Source organism: Phalacrocorax carbo, chromosome Z, assembly GCF_963921805.1.
Source record: "Phalacrocorax carbo chromosome Z, bPhaCar2.1, whole genome shotgun sequence".
Taxonomy (NCBI): domain Eukaryota; kingdom Metazoa; phylum Chordata; class Aves; order Suliformes; family Phalacrocoracidae; genus Phalacrocorax; species Phalacrocorax carbo.
Window position 1 is genome coordinate 38,816,832 of NC_087548.1, and position 16,050 is coordinate 38,832,881.

At 38.5% G+C, this 16,050-nt stretch overlaps 1 protein-coding gene across 1 annotated transcript in view; it reads right to left on the bottom strand.

Annotated features, from left to right (window-relative positions):
* The window catches only part of RORB (RAR related orphan receptor B), a 146,143-nt gene that overhangs the window by 16,693 nt on the left and 113,400 nt on the right, over positions 1-16,050 (bottom strand). The window contains exons 5-7 of the mRNA XM_064438448.1: positions 3,953-4,074; positions 2,548-2,680; positions 550-657 (exon numbers count right to left, since the gene is read on the bottom strand). Coding sequence (XP_064294518.1) covers positions 550-657; positions 2,548-2,680; positions 3,953-4,074 — 363 coding nt within the window. The remainder of the gene's footprint in view (positions 1-549; positions 658-2,547; positions 2,681-3,952; positions 4,075-16,050) is intronic.

Below are 16,050 nucleotides of genomic sequence, written 5' to 3' on the forward strand. Positions count from 1 at the left end.
GTTGGGCTAAAGACATCCATTTAGCTATTAACATTTCAGATAGCGCTTTATTGTACTGAGAAATGAAGCAATTATTTCAATACATGAATCTGAATGAGCTTAAAAGTCTTAGCCAAACCAGTATTTTAGGTAAGTCCTTGTCTATATTTTATTATAGTTCATCATTTTAGTGCCCTCATTGCTGTGTCTAAAATTGCCATCTGCAGGACACAATTTGTGGGATGGGTTGATATGTCAAGCATAACTGATCTGTGAAGATAAACTACTTGTCTCCTACCATAAATTCATGTTTTATCAAAACTTCAAATGACAGAGCAAGAAGTCTATCTGAAAAACCCTCATGCTGCTCTTCATTACAGAAAAACACCTATCACTGCTAGCAGCTAGTGGAGTACCTTTTTTTCCCTTTTCTGTTCCAGCCTAGAGATTTGGAGGTTTGAGGATTCAGTATTTACCGGAGATTTTCATTGTGAGTCACAGTTTTCAGACAGCCAAATGTGTCACTATGTGGCTTAATGTAACTGGTTGAAGAGAAGAAGAATAACATACCCAAGGCTTTAAACATTTGCATCCCTCCATACTTTCCTTCAAACAGAACAGTATTGTTGAGTGGGTTGAAGGCACGGCACATTCTCACTAAAACCACTTCCAAGCAGCCTATTAGACATGAAAAAGAGCAAAGGTACCACACATTACTGCAGAACATCAGAATACAGGAAATTTCAAGAAAATATTTGTGAAAATATCAGTCATTAGAAACATCAGCAGGGATAGACACTCTTCGAAGACATCTAGGTATGTCTCTGAACATAAGCAAAAATATTTCTGTCTGCTTTGAGTACAGAAGGAGGTAATTTCTGGTCAACCTTTAGGTTGATTTTTTTTCCCTCATTGCAGCAAATTGGCAACCTGGACTTAATCTGTGTTTAGACTTGAGCAAATCTTTTCAATTTGAAATACTTTATCCTGAAAATTAGGCATTTATTGAAATTCCTTCTTAGTAATTAAACCTTTTTTTACACAAAAAAGCAGCTTCATTCAACTTGTATATAAATCCCAGCATCATTTGGTAGGAGGGGGAAAATATAAAGTGTTTTAGAGATAAAATAAAAGTTAAAGTACTGTGGAAAACACCCCTAAATTGGGGTTTGCTGTTGTTTCCTTTGTTTTTCTTTCAGGTTGGGGAATAACCAAAGCAACCTTTCTTTTTTTCTCCATATCTTTCCCTATTATTTCCTAACTGCAAAAATATACATTTTGGAAAAATGAAGGGAAAAATATTAAACATCCCTTAACTAAATCCAAATCTCCTGAAAGAGGAACTCTGAATCTGAGGATTCTTCTGCAGACATGATTTTTAGTGGAAAGTCCTGATTTTCTAATCCCTGCTCAGCGTTAACAGCAAAACAGAAAATAAAACCTGACATATTTATACATGCTGAAGCTAAACAGAGTTGTCTGACAGTATAGTCAGATACATCTATGTCTTTCGCTGAAGATGCAGTTTTGTTAGCTTTACCAGCCAAATGAAGTTACTTGAGGTGCACTGGCACCTACAGAATTTTTGAAATTAGGAGAAGTTTTAAAAAAACAGTTCTCATGCTATGACTCATTTTTTCCAGGAGGCTGCCTGCCTGTTCCCAGGGTCTCTGTATCCCTTCCCTTTGTACCTGTGCCCACTGTCTTGAGTCCAGCCCCACACTGAGCCACAGCCCTCTGTCCACAGAGTGCTGAATCACACTGGCTTTCAGCCTTAGTAAAGAGGTCTCTTTTGAAATAGGGAGCTCTTCTTATGCTTTAACGAGCTGTCTCACACATCATTCCGTCTTTTATACATGGAAGGAGCAAGAAACTGAGATGGTAAATGCAGCTGATTACCAGTAGCAGTTCACTTGGTCATAAAATTTTGTCCTCTTGACTTCAGTGGTGTTACTACATAGTCATGATAAATTTTGTCATGATTCTTCTGGAGGACAGAAATTACTGAATCCCATGATAGGGAAGGAAACCCTTTTCCCCCTTGCTCTTATGCGCACATTTGCACACCCAGGCACACACAAAGAGCAAGGCTGGAGCACACCACTGTAATCTGCTCTCATTTATTCTGAAACCAACTGGCGCCAGCACGGATTTTCCCTCCAGTGCACTGTAGGCTCATTAAAAAGATTAGAGATGACCACAGAAACAGGCCCTGGCAAGCTTGCATTTGTTTCACTAATAACAAGTGGGGATTGTACAGGGTGGCAGAAGACTGATTTGACCAGCTCACGCGCAGCGTCCTTCCACCACGTCAGGTTGCAGACTGCAGTTGCTGCAATGATTGTGTGTGTGCATGTACTTAACAGCAACAACTGACTGTAGATGGAAGGGGATCTGAAGGCAATAACATGATTAATGTGGAAAAATACAGAAGAGTTAATGTAGCTAATGAAACAGATTGAAATTAGGGCTCATTCAAAATTAAAATGGTTTGTAGAACAAGACAGCAGAGCACATTTCTAATGTGCTGGGTGCTAAACCAGTCCCGAGTTTCTGGTGTTTACCCACCTGACTTAAGGAGGAGAATTTGGTCATTCTGGCAGAGCTCCATGAAGCCTGTTATGCGCTTCGCAAACTCCACCACATACTGGATAGCGTGGGTGATCTGAATGGCACACTGCTGCCACAGAGCTTCTCTGGTCTTCCAGAAGCACACATGGAAATGCAAAGCAGTGAGCAAGTGGGTTCATCAGTGTATTAAGTTCTTCAGGTGGCCTTATAGAAAGGTACACTCCTCAGACTCCACCCATCATCCCCAGGCACAGTTAGCAGCATCTCTGCTTTTCAAGGTACCTGACCCTTTTCATTAGAAGGCTGTTTTCACAAGCTGATTGCCTCAGTGATCTGACCTCTAGCATTGCCTCTCCAAAGGGGGAGAATGCATTGTCCAATATTAAAATGTGATTCTAATGTCAGCTTTTGTGCAAGATAGACAAACAGTGGCACAGACAATATAAGCATCCCAGAGTACTGTTAGGGAAGAAGTGGCACAGTGCTGTTAAGTTATTGAACAGAATATTTTTGCTAGTTTGAAACATCAAATAATATATAATTAAAGTATCATTGCAATCTGAACACTGATTGCATCAAAATTTTGTCTTCTTGATAATCATTTTCCTTGCACACACAAGCATACAAATGTAAACTTATGGTCTCAGTTTGCATGCCACAGCTCTGCAAGCTATGGTGTATTTTTATTATTGCTAGTCCTGCATAGACCTTCAGCTTTCAAAGAACAAGCTGGAGTGTCTTTTGTGTCTTGTGTGATCAGCTAATATGCAAAATGAAATCTGATTGAAGAATCATTGCTAGTGATGCCGGCACAAGAGGCACAAAAGTTTCTGTTGACTGGACTATGTCTGAAGAAGTGCCAGTGGGAAATAGTCTGAACTTGACCTGAGAATCTCAGAGGTAGAATAAAAATATAGTGAAATGAGACAATTTTTCCACCCAGTTTTGAACAACTTCAATTTAAGTTTGTCATTATCTATAAGAGACAGAGATTTGTTATTCACATAAAAAGGGGATGTGTTTTCAAAATGATAAGGAAACACAGCTAGGTATTCTTATTTTCTTAAAACCCTTACAATAGAAGATCCAGTCCTGATCACATTAAAGTCAGCTGAATTTCTGCATGAAGTTTAGACCTGTGATAACCAGCAAAGCACGGAAAGCTGGATTCCACAACCATGCCTGAACTATGACATCAGCAAACACCCCAACATGCTGGAAAGCTGCTGCTTCTTTTTATGAGGTGTCACTCCTTTGCTTTCTGTAAACAGCTCCTCAAAGATATTTAAAAGCCTATTTTGACCTTTATGAAACTCAGCAGCATATCCTTGCCAAATAAATTACACTGCTAAAACTTTCAAACCACAGGGAGCAGAAGAAAAAGCATATTACAGAATTGTACCTTGCTCTGGTAAACTTTAATTTCTTCATATGTGTGAGTCTGCCATGCTAGCTGGTGTAGTTCCTCCATCGTATATTGGCATGTCTCCAAATGCGATTTAATGATATTCTGTGCAATTCGATCTGCAAAGAGGAGAATAAAAAATAGCTTGCATGAAACAGTGAAGAGTGATTTGCAATAGAAAAGTGTTAAAAACAATAAAGTTGTTGGAAAATGCAGATTTTTTTAAAAAAATTTCTTTCCAATGCTACCTTTCTCACTATTATATTTCTGTAGATGACTGATGCAAAATGTTTCAATATTCAACCCAAAGCCAAAGGACTCTTGATAAATAGTGGATCTGCACATGAAAATAACAATGAATCTTGTGAAACTCTTCCGACTCTTTCCTTCTGAATGTGATTTTTTTTTCCCTCCCATGTTTAAACAGATGTCTTTTGGAGACCTTGGTTACTTGATTACTTCTGTCTGCCCCAAACCTGTGTAGCTGCCCAGCTCTGGCTGCTTAATCCTGACATGGGCATTTGCATTATCTTGGCATGATTCATATCAGAGAAACAGGAAACAGGTCTCCTTTATTCTCAAGTTAGTTTTCAGCTGGATCAATTTACGATTTAGCTCCATGAACTCAAACATGGAGAGTGGTGCTAGCAAGGGGTGAAAGCTAGAACTGTTGTCCTGGGTTTTAGAATGAGAGATGGTGGGATAGATCTCACATACAGGATTAAACTACCTTAAAGTTATTCTGAAATTACAGCCTTAGAAACTACTCTGTAACATGGAATGCAGGATGCAAGGGGAAAAGGAAGCATTCAGTGCTGGCCAGAGATCCCACTGAACCTCAGAGTAAACTTCTCACAGAAGCATTTTAAAGCTGTTCTTAGCCCTTTAAGCCACTTGAGTGGATTAAAAAGATTTTCACAAAAACTTCCAACATGAATTCATTAGCACTGGAAGTCGAACCGTCTTGATAAAACACGCTGTAGAAATGTGGTGTTTTCTTATTTTGCAGCTTTGAGATGTATATGTCTAATGAAAGTCAGTGCTTCAGCCTGAAGACTGCTTAAGCTGAATGCCTTTTAAACAATGGAACAAAGTTGAAGTCGCAGAACTGAACTGAAACCTTTGTGACAGAACTGGTATTTCACAAAAAACATGTTTGTTAAAAGCAAAAGGACATTGACAATGCATTAGCCAAACCTGAGCATGGGAAATAGAAAGAACTAGGCATGTCACCATTTATTCGTTAGCATCCTCAATGCTTTGCAGACAGTGTGTGGATCTGGCATTTGGAGTCCCAAAATAAGACCGTTTGGCCAAAAGTTGACTGAATTTAAAAACACCAGCAAGAAGGAAGGCTGAAAAATGAATGTAAACATGTATATGCTCCCTGCAGTTACTGATATAGGACTGTTATTTAAAGGAGAGATGCCTGTGCTACTTTCACTGTTAATAAGATAGGCGCTGAAGAAAACACAAAAGAGTTCCAGGTTTTTGTAGGAACAATAAAACCTGTTGAATTCAATCTTTACAGGTATCCCTTTAAAGGTTGACACTACCTTTAGGTTTCCTGATGGAAGAATTGCATCAGGCATACAGATAACTGAAAGTGTATATTAGTGAGTACAGGGATCTATCCATTGTTCTTTTGTGAAAAGTTGGATGCAAGTCTTAACCATGGTGGTAAGCTGTTGTATTTTATAGTAAGAAGCTTACAGATAAAGGGGCATGTTGAAATAAAGGGATGATGAATTTAAACAGATTTTTTTAAAGGATCAACCAAGGTTTATTTGCATTTCTTTAACCAAGAAAAGCAAGTAAACGCCACCTTTTTTAGACAGGTCAAATTTCAGATATTTACCCCCATATTCTCCTATTTAAAGTATTTAAAGCACAGTTTTAACAATATCATCTTTCTGGAAACATCCTTAGCCACAGTAAACCTGACTGCGGAAATTAAGCTCAAGCTATAGGTTTTGTCAATTATGCTCCTGGAAGGACCTAACCAGACAGAACTGAGGTATGGTCAGAGGAACATTTAGGCCTTGTGTCTAAAACACCACTTAAAGAAGTCTGATTTCAACTTGTATTACACTTCTGCAGCCTGAATGGTGAAGGATTTTGCTCTCTTGTACTTCCTAGCCCAGCTTTCCTAGTCTCACCATTTGTTACAAAAGCTGTAAATATTCACATTCTTGACATACAGAAAATGCTTACAATAAATACCTTGAATACTTTAATATTACTACATAGAGAGATTCTAAATGAGATAAGGTGACCTCATGCCAACAATCTGAAAATAAGACCTTTTCATTTCTCTACATCAGAATATATTTGATGAGCAGTTCTACATTACTGCAGAGATCCTTAGCCCCACCCCTTTTCCTACCATTTATGTCTTTACCCTAGGACTGAGGACCTGACAAGCTCTTCAGGGTTTTGTAAGGGTGGCATCCTGTGTTTTGCCCCCATATATCTTTCCCTTATGTACTTATGCTCATGTTGAGTTGACATTAAAACACATTGAGATGTGCAAAGGCCTAGGGCAACTGTAGCAAGCAGCAGCTCCAAATGCTGACATCCAAAGATGAATCAGGTGCAAAACAGACTTGAAACTCCTGTGCCGCAGGCTAGGCAAGGCTGAGCGTGTGATGGAAAGGGTACACTGGGTCTCAGGGGAGGAGGGGACTGCTCATTCAATATAAGCAGCAGAGGAGGCTGCTTGCTTACACTCAAAGCTGGAGTCCATGGAAGAAGCTTTATGCAAATATAGCAGACACTGTGTGTGCAGAACTGAAATGATGCAAAAAGTAAAAGAAGTATAAGCTTGTCTTGGCTTCTCAGATGGTTCAGCAAGAGAAGATCCAATGCAGGAAGAGCAAAGAATATCATTCTCAAAGGGTTTCAAAGACCATAGCCCTTTTTTCTGTCATTTTAGCACCTTTGAAGCTAATGAAGGTGGAATCCGTACATGTCTTGGCAAATCCTGTATAGAAAGAAGTTCCTAAACTGCTGGGAATAATGTACTGACCTCTAATGTAAACCTGTCCTGTCACATGGCACAGGTACTGTGCTCTACCCAAAATATGATACATTTCTGTGATACCTGCAGCTCTGAATCATTGCTGGCAACTGAGTTCAACAGATGATTCTTTTAGTAGAACTAGAAAGAAAGGGATAATGAGGAAAGAAAGGGATAATAAGGAAAGAAAGCAAACAGCTTCATACAGTAGAAGGACAGCTACTTCCTTGATTCAGAGGCTATGGCATCAACCCTATCGAAGTACTCTGCTGGGGTGATGCTTAACAGTTACGTCCCTCAGGTTCTCCAGGCTAGAAGAGTCCACTACAGTTACTCCACACATCAAGTCTTGACTTTTGCTCATTTTGTTTTCAAAAATCTTGAGCCAGAGGTTTCAAGTGTCCCCTTACACTGGGAAGTTGCATAGACACAGCTAGGAATCTCTTTGGGTGGGTTGCAAGGATTTTGAAAGACAACTTCATTTTCCTGACCTCAGTCTGCTTGAAATATGGTCAGCCTCCACTTTACATAGGTTACATCAGGTTTGCAAGGTCTGCTTTATGAAAAGAAAAACAAAAGAGATGATGCTGACTACTCAGGTGTAAAAATCAAAGTCTGCAGCATTTTATTTTACAGGCACCAACTGCTGCAAATACTGGGTGAAAATTAATAATTCCAACAAAAAGAATTACTGATCCTGCATGATAGTGCACCAGCAGCATTATAACAACTACAGCTGTAAACTGCAAGATTTGTAAAGCTTATCTGCTGCAGTATGTAAACAGAATTGTAGACTAGGTGTTTCACTCCTCCTCTTTTGTCTATATAGTGGATTTTTTATATTAGGGCTATATCTCCTACCATGCATTAGGATTGCTTGATGCTACATGATACCACAGGGAATGTGAAAGCCACAGCATAACCTAGCAGATTGACCCTTTCTGGGAAACCTGTCCTGCAGAAAATAACATGTTCCTAGTGTCTGAACTCTAGCACACACTGTGACATGGAAGCATTTACACTAGATACCTTGATTCTAAATGTGAAGATTTCTTAGTATTGGTACCTTTAAATTTTTCATGGAAAGCAGATACTTTTTGTATAAATGCTGTTTTTTCTAGAAAAATGTCTAGAAAAAAGTATTTGCTTCCAGAGAAATAAACAAGAAACAATATCAATCAAGCCGTTAGTAGGTGTAACCAATGTGAGGTCTTGAAAAATCAGAAATACTCAAGATACATCCTGGAATGACCACTTATATTTCATTTCTTCCTGCATATATCTGATGGTTTTCTATGGCCCACTACGCTAGCTGTGAGTTCTCATCCATTCTTAGGGGTGACAAGGAAACCTACATATTGTTGGTTGGGGCAGCTGGAGAGCAGAAACCTCAGAGGTTGGGCTGGCCTCTATGCCCCACAGCAGTGGGAATTCTGCCCTTAGCAGCTCAGGCACGGCTGGTGGGGCCCTGAAAGGTGCCACCTGGATGGGGAGATAAATTAATTGGGATTTTGCAATGCAGCAGCATTAAAAAAAAGTCAAATATATAGTAGGACACGTCCAGAAGCAGCTGAAAATTGTGCATCAGGAAGCTCAAGGATTATCTGTCAAAAAGATTTGTTATTCAGAGAAAAATTGTGGGTTTCTTGAATAAAACACTCTGTGCATGTTTGTAATTTTATGGTCTGAAACATGCAACTTGTCAGACAAGTTGGCCTCAATGCCTGTGACTATACAGAGCAATAAAAATGTAACAAAAAGATATGCATGTACTGTGGGTGAAACAAAGGCCCTACAATGTGCAATGGAGCAAGGTAGCAGAATAAATAAACATCCACAGAGTGTGCTCCTGGGCTTGTGGCTCAGTGGTTACAAATTAGACTGTTGATGCCAGTCCCTGAAAGAGATCATGTGCAAGTATTGATGCAAACTGTCCTGAAGCATAACGAGGGATCTCAGTGGTGCTAACAGATTTAAATGAAGCTATCAGGGAAGCTATCAGCATCTGAAGTGTGAAATGTGGGATATAGAACAAGATAGGAATAAGGAGGACCATGAGACAACAATCCTGTTTGAGCAAAAGAAATGGCTTTTAAATTTGGCATGGCCTACCTAAAACTACAGAGAAAACTAAAAGACTTGATTCTGTGAGGATGGCCCAGTGAACAGTGAAGTGAGCTATACCACAATTACCACAACAAACCCATCCTGGTTTCTTACAAATGTGTCAAATATTGCTTGCCATTCCCTCTCTGGCCTCCAATTCCCCATGTTTGACTGGGTAAGAGGCACCATGAACGTGTACAAAGGGCCGGTCTGCTCAGGCTAATTGGCCAGCAGCCACCACCTTTTGGGGTGAACATGTGCCTGGGTCGCGGCTTGTGCCTTCCCCGTAGGTTCTCTGTCTCCTTCACCTGCTGAATAGCATCTTTTTCAAAGCTGTTGGGAACCCAAGTGTCTGAGAGCTCTGGTTCTTTTCACTGAAGCTGGCAGTAGCTAAAGAAGTATTGGATGGTCCTGGAAGAAGGACTAGGCAGACAGCAAGATTGCAAAAGCCCTATTCCATCAACAAAACAGGTCAAAAGCACATGTTGCAAGGGCAGTGCAACAGTGCATAAGCTATACACCTCTGCATAAACTTGAGACTACAGCTCACAACTTCCAGAACAACAAATGACCTTTTCTGTTTCCAGTTTTTGCTACTCTACTATCTTTACTATGCTGGGTTCTTCTTTTTTTTTTTTTTTTGCTTTCTTTTTTTTCCCTTCTTTTTTTTTCCCCACTGTAATTTCTAATTTTAGATTTCAGTAGACACCTCACAAAAGTCACCCTCCAAAGGTTATGACAGCTCAAACATGTATTGCACCAGTAAGTTAGGAGCCACTTAAATCCTAAGTACGTACAGAAAACTGAACATTGCAACCTAGATAATACAAATCATCATAGCACAGACCTGCAGGGGTCTATCATCAGCCGATGAATCAGTGCTGCTTTTTTTCAGATGTTTCCTTGTAATATTCAGAGTTCTAAAACTAGAGTATTGAGGGAAAACTCCAACTTGGGGTCAAGAACAATGCTGGTGGGAATGGGTGTAATAACTCCATGGACTACACACAACAGTCACCAGCTGTGAATCTGGCCTGCTAAGTGGAAGTTATCCACAGTACTCAGCAGTGTCTGTTTCCTACACGCTCTTTAGTTCTTTCATTTTTCTCTCTTTTCTCAGGAGAGACTGTAGTTTTTCTCAGCATTCCCTTCTCTTGCACTGGGAACTGAAGAACTTTGAAGTGTGACTCCTAAAACACTGATAATAATTCTCAATTAAAATGAATAATTAATTTTTAATTTGCCACTTACCCTTAGGAAACAGTTGAGTAGCTAAGAGCTCACCTCAGCTTATATCGTAAGTTGAGCTCTCACAGGGATCCACATTGAATTAATGCTGCAATAACACCACAGCTTTGGCTGGCTGCTGTAAGCATGCATATCAGTTCATACAACTATCAAAACTTCAGCTAGACATTCTAAATAAAATCTCTGTTCTAGGACCCAAAATAATACCAAGCTAGTGTCAGATCAACACTCTTCTGTGCCCAAATTCAAAGGCATTATGACTGCAAAATGAGAAGTTTTGCAAACTGGTTTCATTAAACAGATTGCTTCAAGAAATTCTTAAACAGTAGTAGAGGCAGTGATGCAGGGAATAAATCAAAAGTATGTCTTATAGTTGATGTCAGACACGAATAATGGGTCCCAATTTTTTTAAGTGAACTGGCTGAAAAGTCTGAACATTTTCACAGAAAAGCTGGAAAACTTTTTCCTAAAAGTGCTTGCAAAAAGCTCATCCCATTTTTCATCTGTTCCTGGCATTCTCAATATCATAATGCACAAAAGAGTTGCCTTTCAAAAACTGTTATAGATAGACTAGCAAGTTTCATAGCCCCCATTTGTTTAATACATTTGTAACACTACACAATATGCAGCCAAGGAAGATGATATGAAACACTGAAACACTTATACGGTACTAGAAGTGCTTGAATTTGGTTTAGGAATAACCCTCCCTTGTGTTCAAGTTATTGAATGCTTACTGTCAGGAACAGATTGCACATTGAGGCAATGTTATGTGTCTGAATTCTGTATTTCCTCTCTCTCCCTTCAAAATAAATCCGTGTTTCATCTGACTTTCAAAAAGATGCTAATAAATTACAAGAAATGACAATACAATTGAATGAGGTTGTAATCTAGAGGAAACTAGAGAATGGACCCAGAAATGTATTAAATCCTAAAGGATCTTTATAAAGGTTTAAAGGTCTCCACTTAATAATGCTTTTCCTGGGTCTCAGCCAATTTAGTAGAAAATCTATATTTTGTAATAATTAGAAATCATTTAGCTGGCAGCAAAAGCACTAACCAAGGCAATAGCTATTGCTTATGGGACATGGACTCTACAGGCACCGTAAAATTATCACAAATTTATTGAGATGAACGGCTTCCTAACTTTTTCCAGCTTATACAAGGAGATACAAAAATTGAGGCTCTTCTTAAACAAGAATGTGGTTTCATTTATTACAAGTAAGCAGACATTGCTTGGAGTGGACATTTTTCACTATGAAACCTAGAAATATGCATGGAACAATTGGGATATTAAGGATTTTAAACCAGGATTGGAAGGGTTTGCCCTGTCACAGTCTGCAAAAGACTTAGAGGTTATACATACATTTTGGCACTCCTTTCACTGTCACAGACTTACATTTAGCTTTTTATAAAGCTTTTAAGCAATCTAAATATAGAAATGCTTTAAAAAATAATGACAAAACATCCTATGATGGTTCTATTTTCCTGTAGTGTAGATCCAACTGAGTTGGATCAAAGTGGCATCAGCGTATAGTGTCAGAAAGTGAAACAATTTGGCTATCATAAGCAATGCCAGAGATTTCACTGACCAAGAGAAAAAATGCCCATATAGTAAAAAATGAACACAAGGCAGTGCTCCATGCCTTAATATCTTGCTTTAAATATTCCAATTTACATATGACTTTCATCCCTGCAAGACTACTGCACTATAAAAGCTGTATTCTGATAATCAGTTTCAGTATTTGTCTGAGCCCTGTGTCTTGTTGCATTGCATTTTTCCACTAAACACTCCAACTTTTTCTCATATCTTTTCACTCTTATATTGTTGTTGTTCTGTGAAATAAAGTATCAAAACTGTATGGACTGAAGAATGACATCATTACCCATTGAGCTGGGAACAACCTCACAAACTACATAACAAGCAGAATTACATTATTCTCAAAATAAGGTAGTAAGTAGTGAAAAGCATAAAGTGAGTGATGAAATCTGACAGACAGAAGTTACGCAGTGTGAAAAAGCAAACTATGGCCTCAGGAAGTCAAGCTTAGGATGTTGCAGGTGTACTGGGAAAAAAAATTGTAAAACTGAGATTCTGTTAGCTTCCTTGTGTCCAATGATTAAAGAATTATCAAATCGTGTTGTCCAGGATGACAAAGAAATACAGTATGGATGCCCGAGTAAGCTCTCAGAAAGCAAAAGGTAAGCATGTTTATCAGTGGTGCTGACTGCCCAGAAACAACATATACAAACCTTAAGGACAGGGAGCATTGACATTGAGATAAAGGGGTTGCTCAGATGAGGAATTAAACAATGTATCACTACTAATTCAAACCACACCAGTTTTCGCAGACAGTATGCCACTTCCATATACTACACTGATTCCTAAATCATCACTGCCTTGCCCTCTTGATTCTCATCTGCAGAGAATCCCTGCAAGACATCATTCTTCACATATCCCAGGCTCTCCAGGGCCTGGCGCCTGTTCTGGCCTTCTCTTTTTGAGGGTTTCTTGCAGAAAGCCAGTTACCATTTCTTCTGCTATTGACGTTGCAACTCTGAGGCATACCATAGGGAGTCAGCCTGTTCCTACGACTGACAGCAACAGCAGGCCTCAGTACTTGTTATACCATTAGCTTTACATTGATCTCTTTGTGTGATTTCTAATCTTACAATATTCACAGCACAGTGCTATTCCTGAGAAGACTGTCATGATATATGGTAATATATGGGATGTATGAGATGGTATTTTGCATATTTTGACTGCTACAAATGGTTGCTTTCTAACTGCTTTTTGGATTCTCAATAAAATGAACATATTTTGTAAAGTTTGGCTATGCAATAAAATATTCAGATCTTTTGTGAAAAGGAGGAATTTTATATACTTGCTTTAATGGATTAGAAATGTACCCACTTTAAAGACCTATATTATCATACTTTAGAGACATAAGCTATAGATAAGGTAGTTTTTAATACCATTTAATGCATCTTTTTAATTCATTTATAAAACAGTCTGGAAAATAAGTAAAACAGCAGAAGATCACAAAATGTCCTCCATCCTCAATCTCAGTTAAAAGATGTCACTGATTTTATGAATTGCTTAATCCAGCTGCTTATATCATTCAAAGAGTCATAACCACAATTAAGATGGGACCTCATTTTCTTGGGTGCTGCATAGAAACACAGCCAGTAAAAAATTTTTGTTTCTTGAAAACATGCATCATATGCCAGAAGTAATTAAAGTCTACATCTCTGTGAACAGAACTCTTGATTGTCTTCCTGCTTGCAACATTTATTCCCAAAATAAACAAAAAGGCAATATTTAAAATGTCATTTTCTGCGGCATCTATAGTACATGGTCTGGAGTGTGACCATACCCTAGCCAGGAATGCTGCCAATGGCCATCTTCCTTAAAATTATTGTAACTAGTTGGTCTGCATTTGATATATTAATTGACCTAACTGAAAAATAAGGCAAATTGCTTTCAGAAGTAGCCAAAAAGCTTTATAATTCGTAGGAAATCTCATCATGAGGTATACTTTTAGGCTAGCTACTGCATTTTTAAATAGTTTTAAATTAATTGTTTTACTGTATAAATTGGAACTAAGGTTAGTAAAAAGACACAGTGCATTGTGCTTATTGAACTGCTATAATTTTTGTTAAGCATAGTCAAACATGACTGCCAGAACCAACATACGACTGATCCACTTGCAGTTACTGTGAGGCAGTGGATGCTCAGTGACTGAAAATGACAGGGTGAAAAAAAATGGTGCTTAAATATAGTACCTTCTAGAAAACAGTCTTTATTTTCTAAAACTACATCAAGAGTTATAACACAGACTCTGCCCTCCCTAAGTCTTCTTAAATCAGTAAGTGCTAAAATATGCACTTAGTAAAAGAGAACAACATAATCAGTTATTTATGAATATTTGGATCATTTAAACTACTGGGTTGGGCAACATAAACTTGGTAAAGCCTTTATGTAAATCTGTAATTAGGCTGGTTTTGATTTAAATTTGCTAATAGAGATTACTAATTTAGAGGTGGGAAAAGGTAGAACTAGAAAATTTTACAAACTTCCAAAAATATTACATTTTCCCCCAACATTTCTGCCAAATTATTTGTTGATTTTATTGGTTAAATTTATTTCTAAATATATGTTTTAAAAAACCTAGAATGTACAAGTATAAAAAGCCACCCTTCACTTCAGCATCATTTCAGCTAGAATGCTTGAGCATCATAATGCTCTAATTTATTCCTTCATTTTTCTGTCCATTTTTTAAGTTGAATTGTTTTCTAAGTGAGCAATGCTGTGAAATTAGTTTTAAATCTTGCCAATCTCTGTTCTCTTCTTGACTGTATGAAAAGGGGAAAAATTAATTAGTTAAAAAAATAGCAGAAGGTTTAAGTTTTTTCACATGAACTGAGTACAGAACTGAAATATTAATTTATTCTTGTTGTCACCTTTAAGTAGGTAAGATGTAGTGCCCTAAGAGTATCTGTGCAGAAATGCACATGCTGCACATTTTTAATTGCTCACTAGATGGCAACATTGCTCTGCTGTAATACAGCTGTAAGGCTGCAGACACCTGCCCTGCAAAATTGGACTATCACCTTGGCAGGAGTGATATTAAACTATGGCTTAGAAAAAGACATGAAGAAACATTACGCAGGACTACAGTCACAAAACCATCATTTCTGCTTCACTGTGTGGTGGACAGTGGCCTTGTAAAGGGAACATCAACACAGATGTTGTTAATGTCACCTCAGGTATGGGTGTTAGTTAGAGTTCATTGTATTTTGAGTGTGCTGGTCCCCTACAGTGCCCCTTCAAGTAACATCTAACTGACCAATACATGTAAGCTGTCCATTATGCTTGACTTGGCACAGATAATGAATTCTGGAGATACAGAGGAGGGAGTTAAAGAATAATAATAGAAAATGCTTGTCACATTGGAGAAGTGCTTTTGCAATCTTCAACAGGAAGGCACAGCACACTTCTTAAGACATCAGGCTGATGCTGGTATGTATAGTGCGTATGCAACATACAGTGCTGTGGACATCCATAAAAACTAGAAGCATGGAGAAATAAACTAAATTCTTCTAAAGTTAATGGGAAGGTTTCTACTGAAAGGAGAAAGGTGTGAGGCTGGCTTTCAAATATACCCTCAGCAGAGGGGATGGGAATGTTTCCAGGTGAAGGCCTCCTCTTAGGATGGGATAGTGAATGAACTAAATGCTAAGCTCCTACTTGTATGATATTGCAGCAATGGAAATTTAATAACTTTACAGTATGTAAAGTTGTTCGCTGTAGGTCCTGAGATGAATGTATGAACCCAGTTAAATTAAGGCTTACATATGCAAAGGGTGCCATTTTCAGTTACCAAGGGGGCTTTTCTTTTACATACCCATCCTGAGCCAGTCTTTAAAACATGTTGAAGCTTTTGCTTTACTGTAATTTTCCACTCAATGTGTCAGGGTCAAAAGAGGTCAGCATTATGGTGGATTTGGTGAGTAGGGCAGGTGATATCTCCTCCAGTTCTTACCACAGGGCTGCCCTAGTGAGCTATTGCCCACCTTAAGATACACACAGCAAAGCAGGGTCAGAGGGGCTGAGGAAAGGGAAGATTAAGCCAGAGCCTACCAACCTTACTTACTATTTGACTTTAATTTTGGTAGAAATTTAAGCTCTCCAAGCCATTGAGTACCTTCAAAGAGTGCTTTG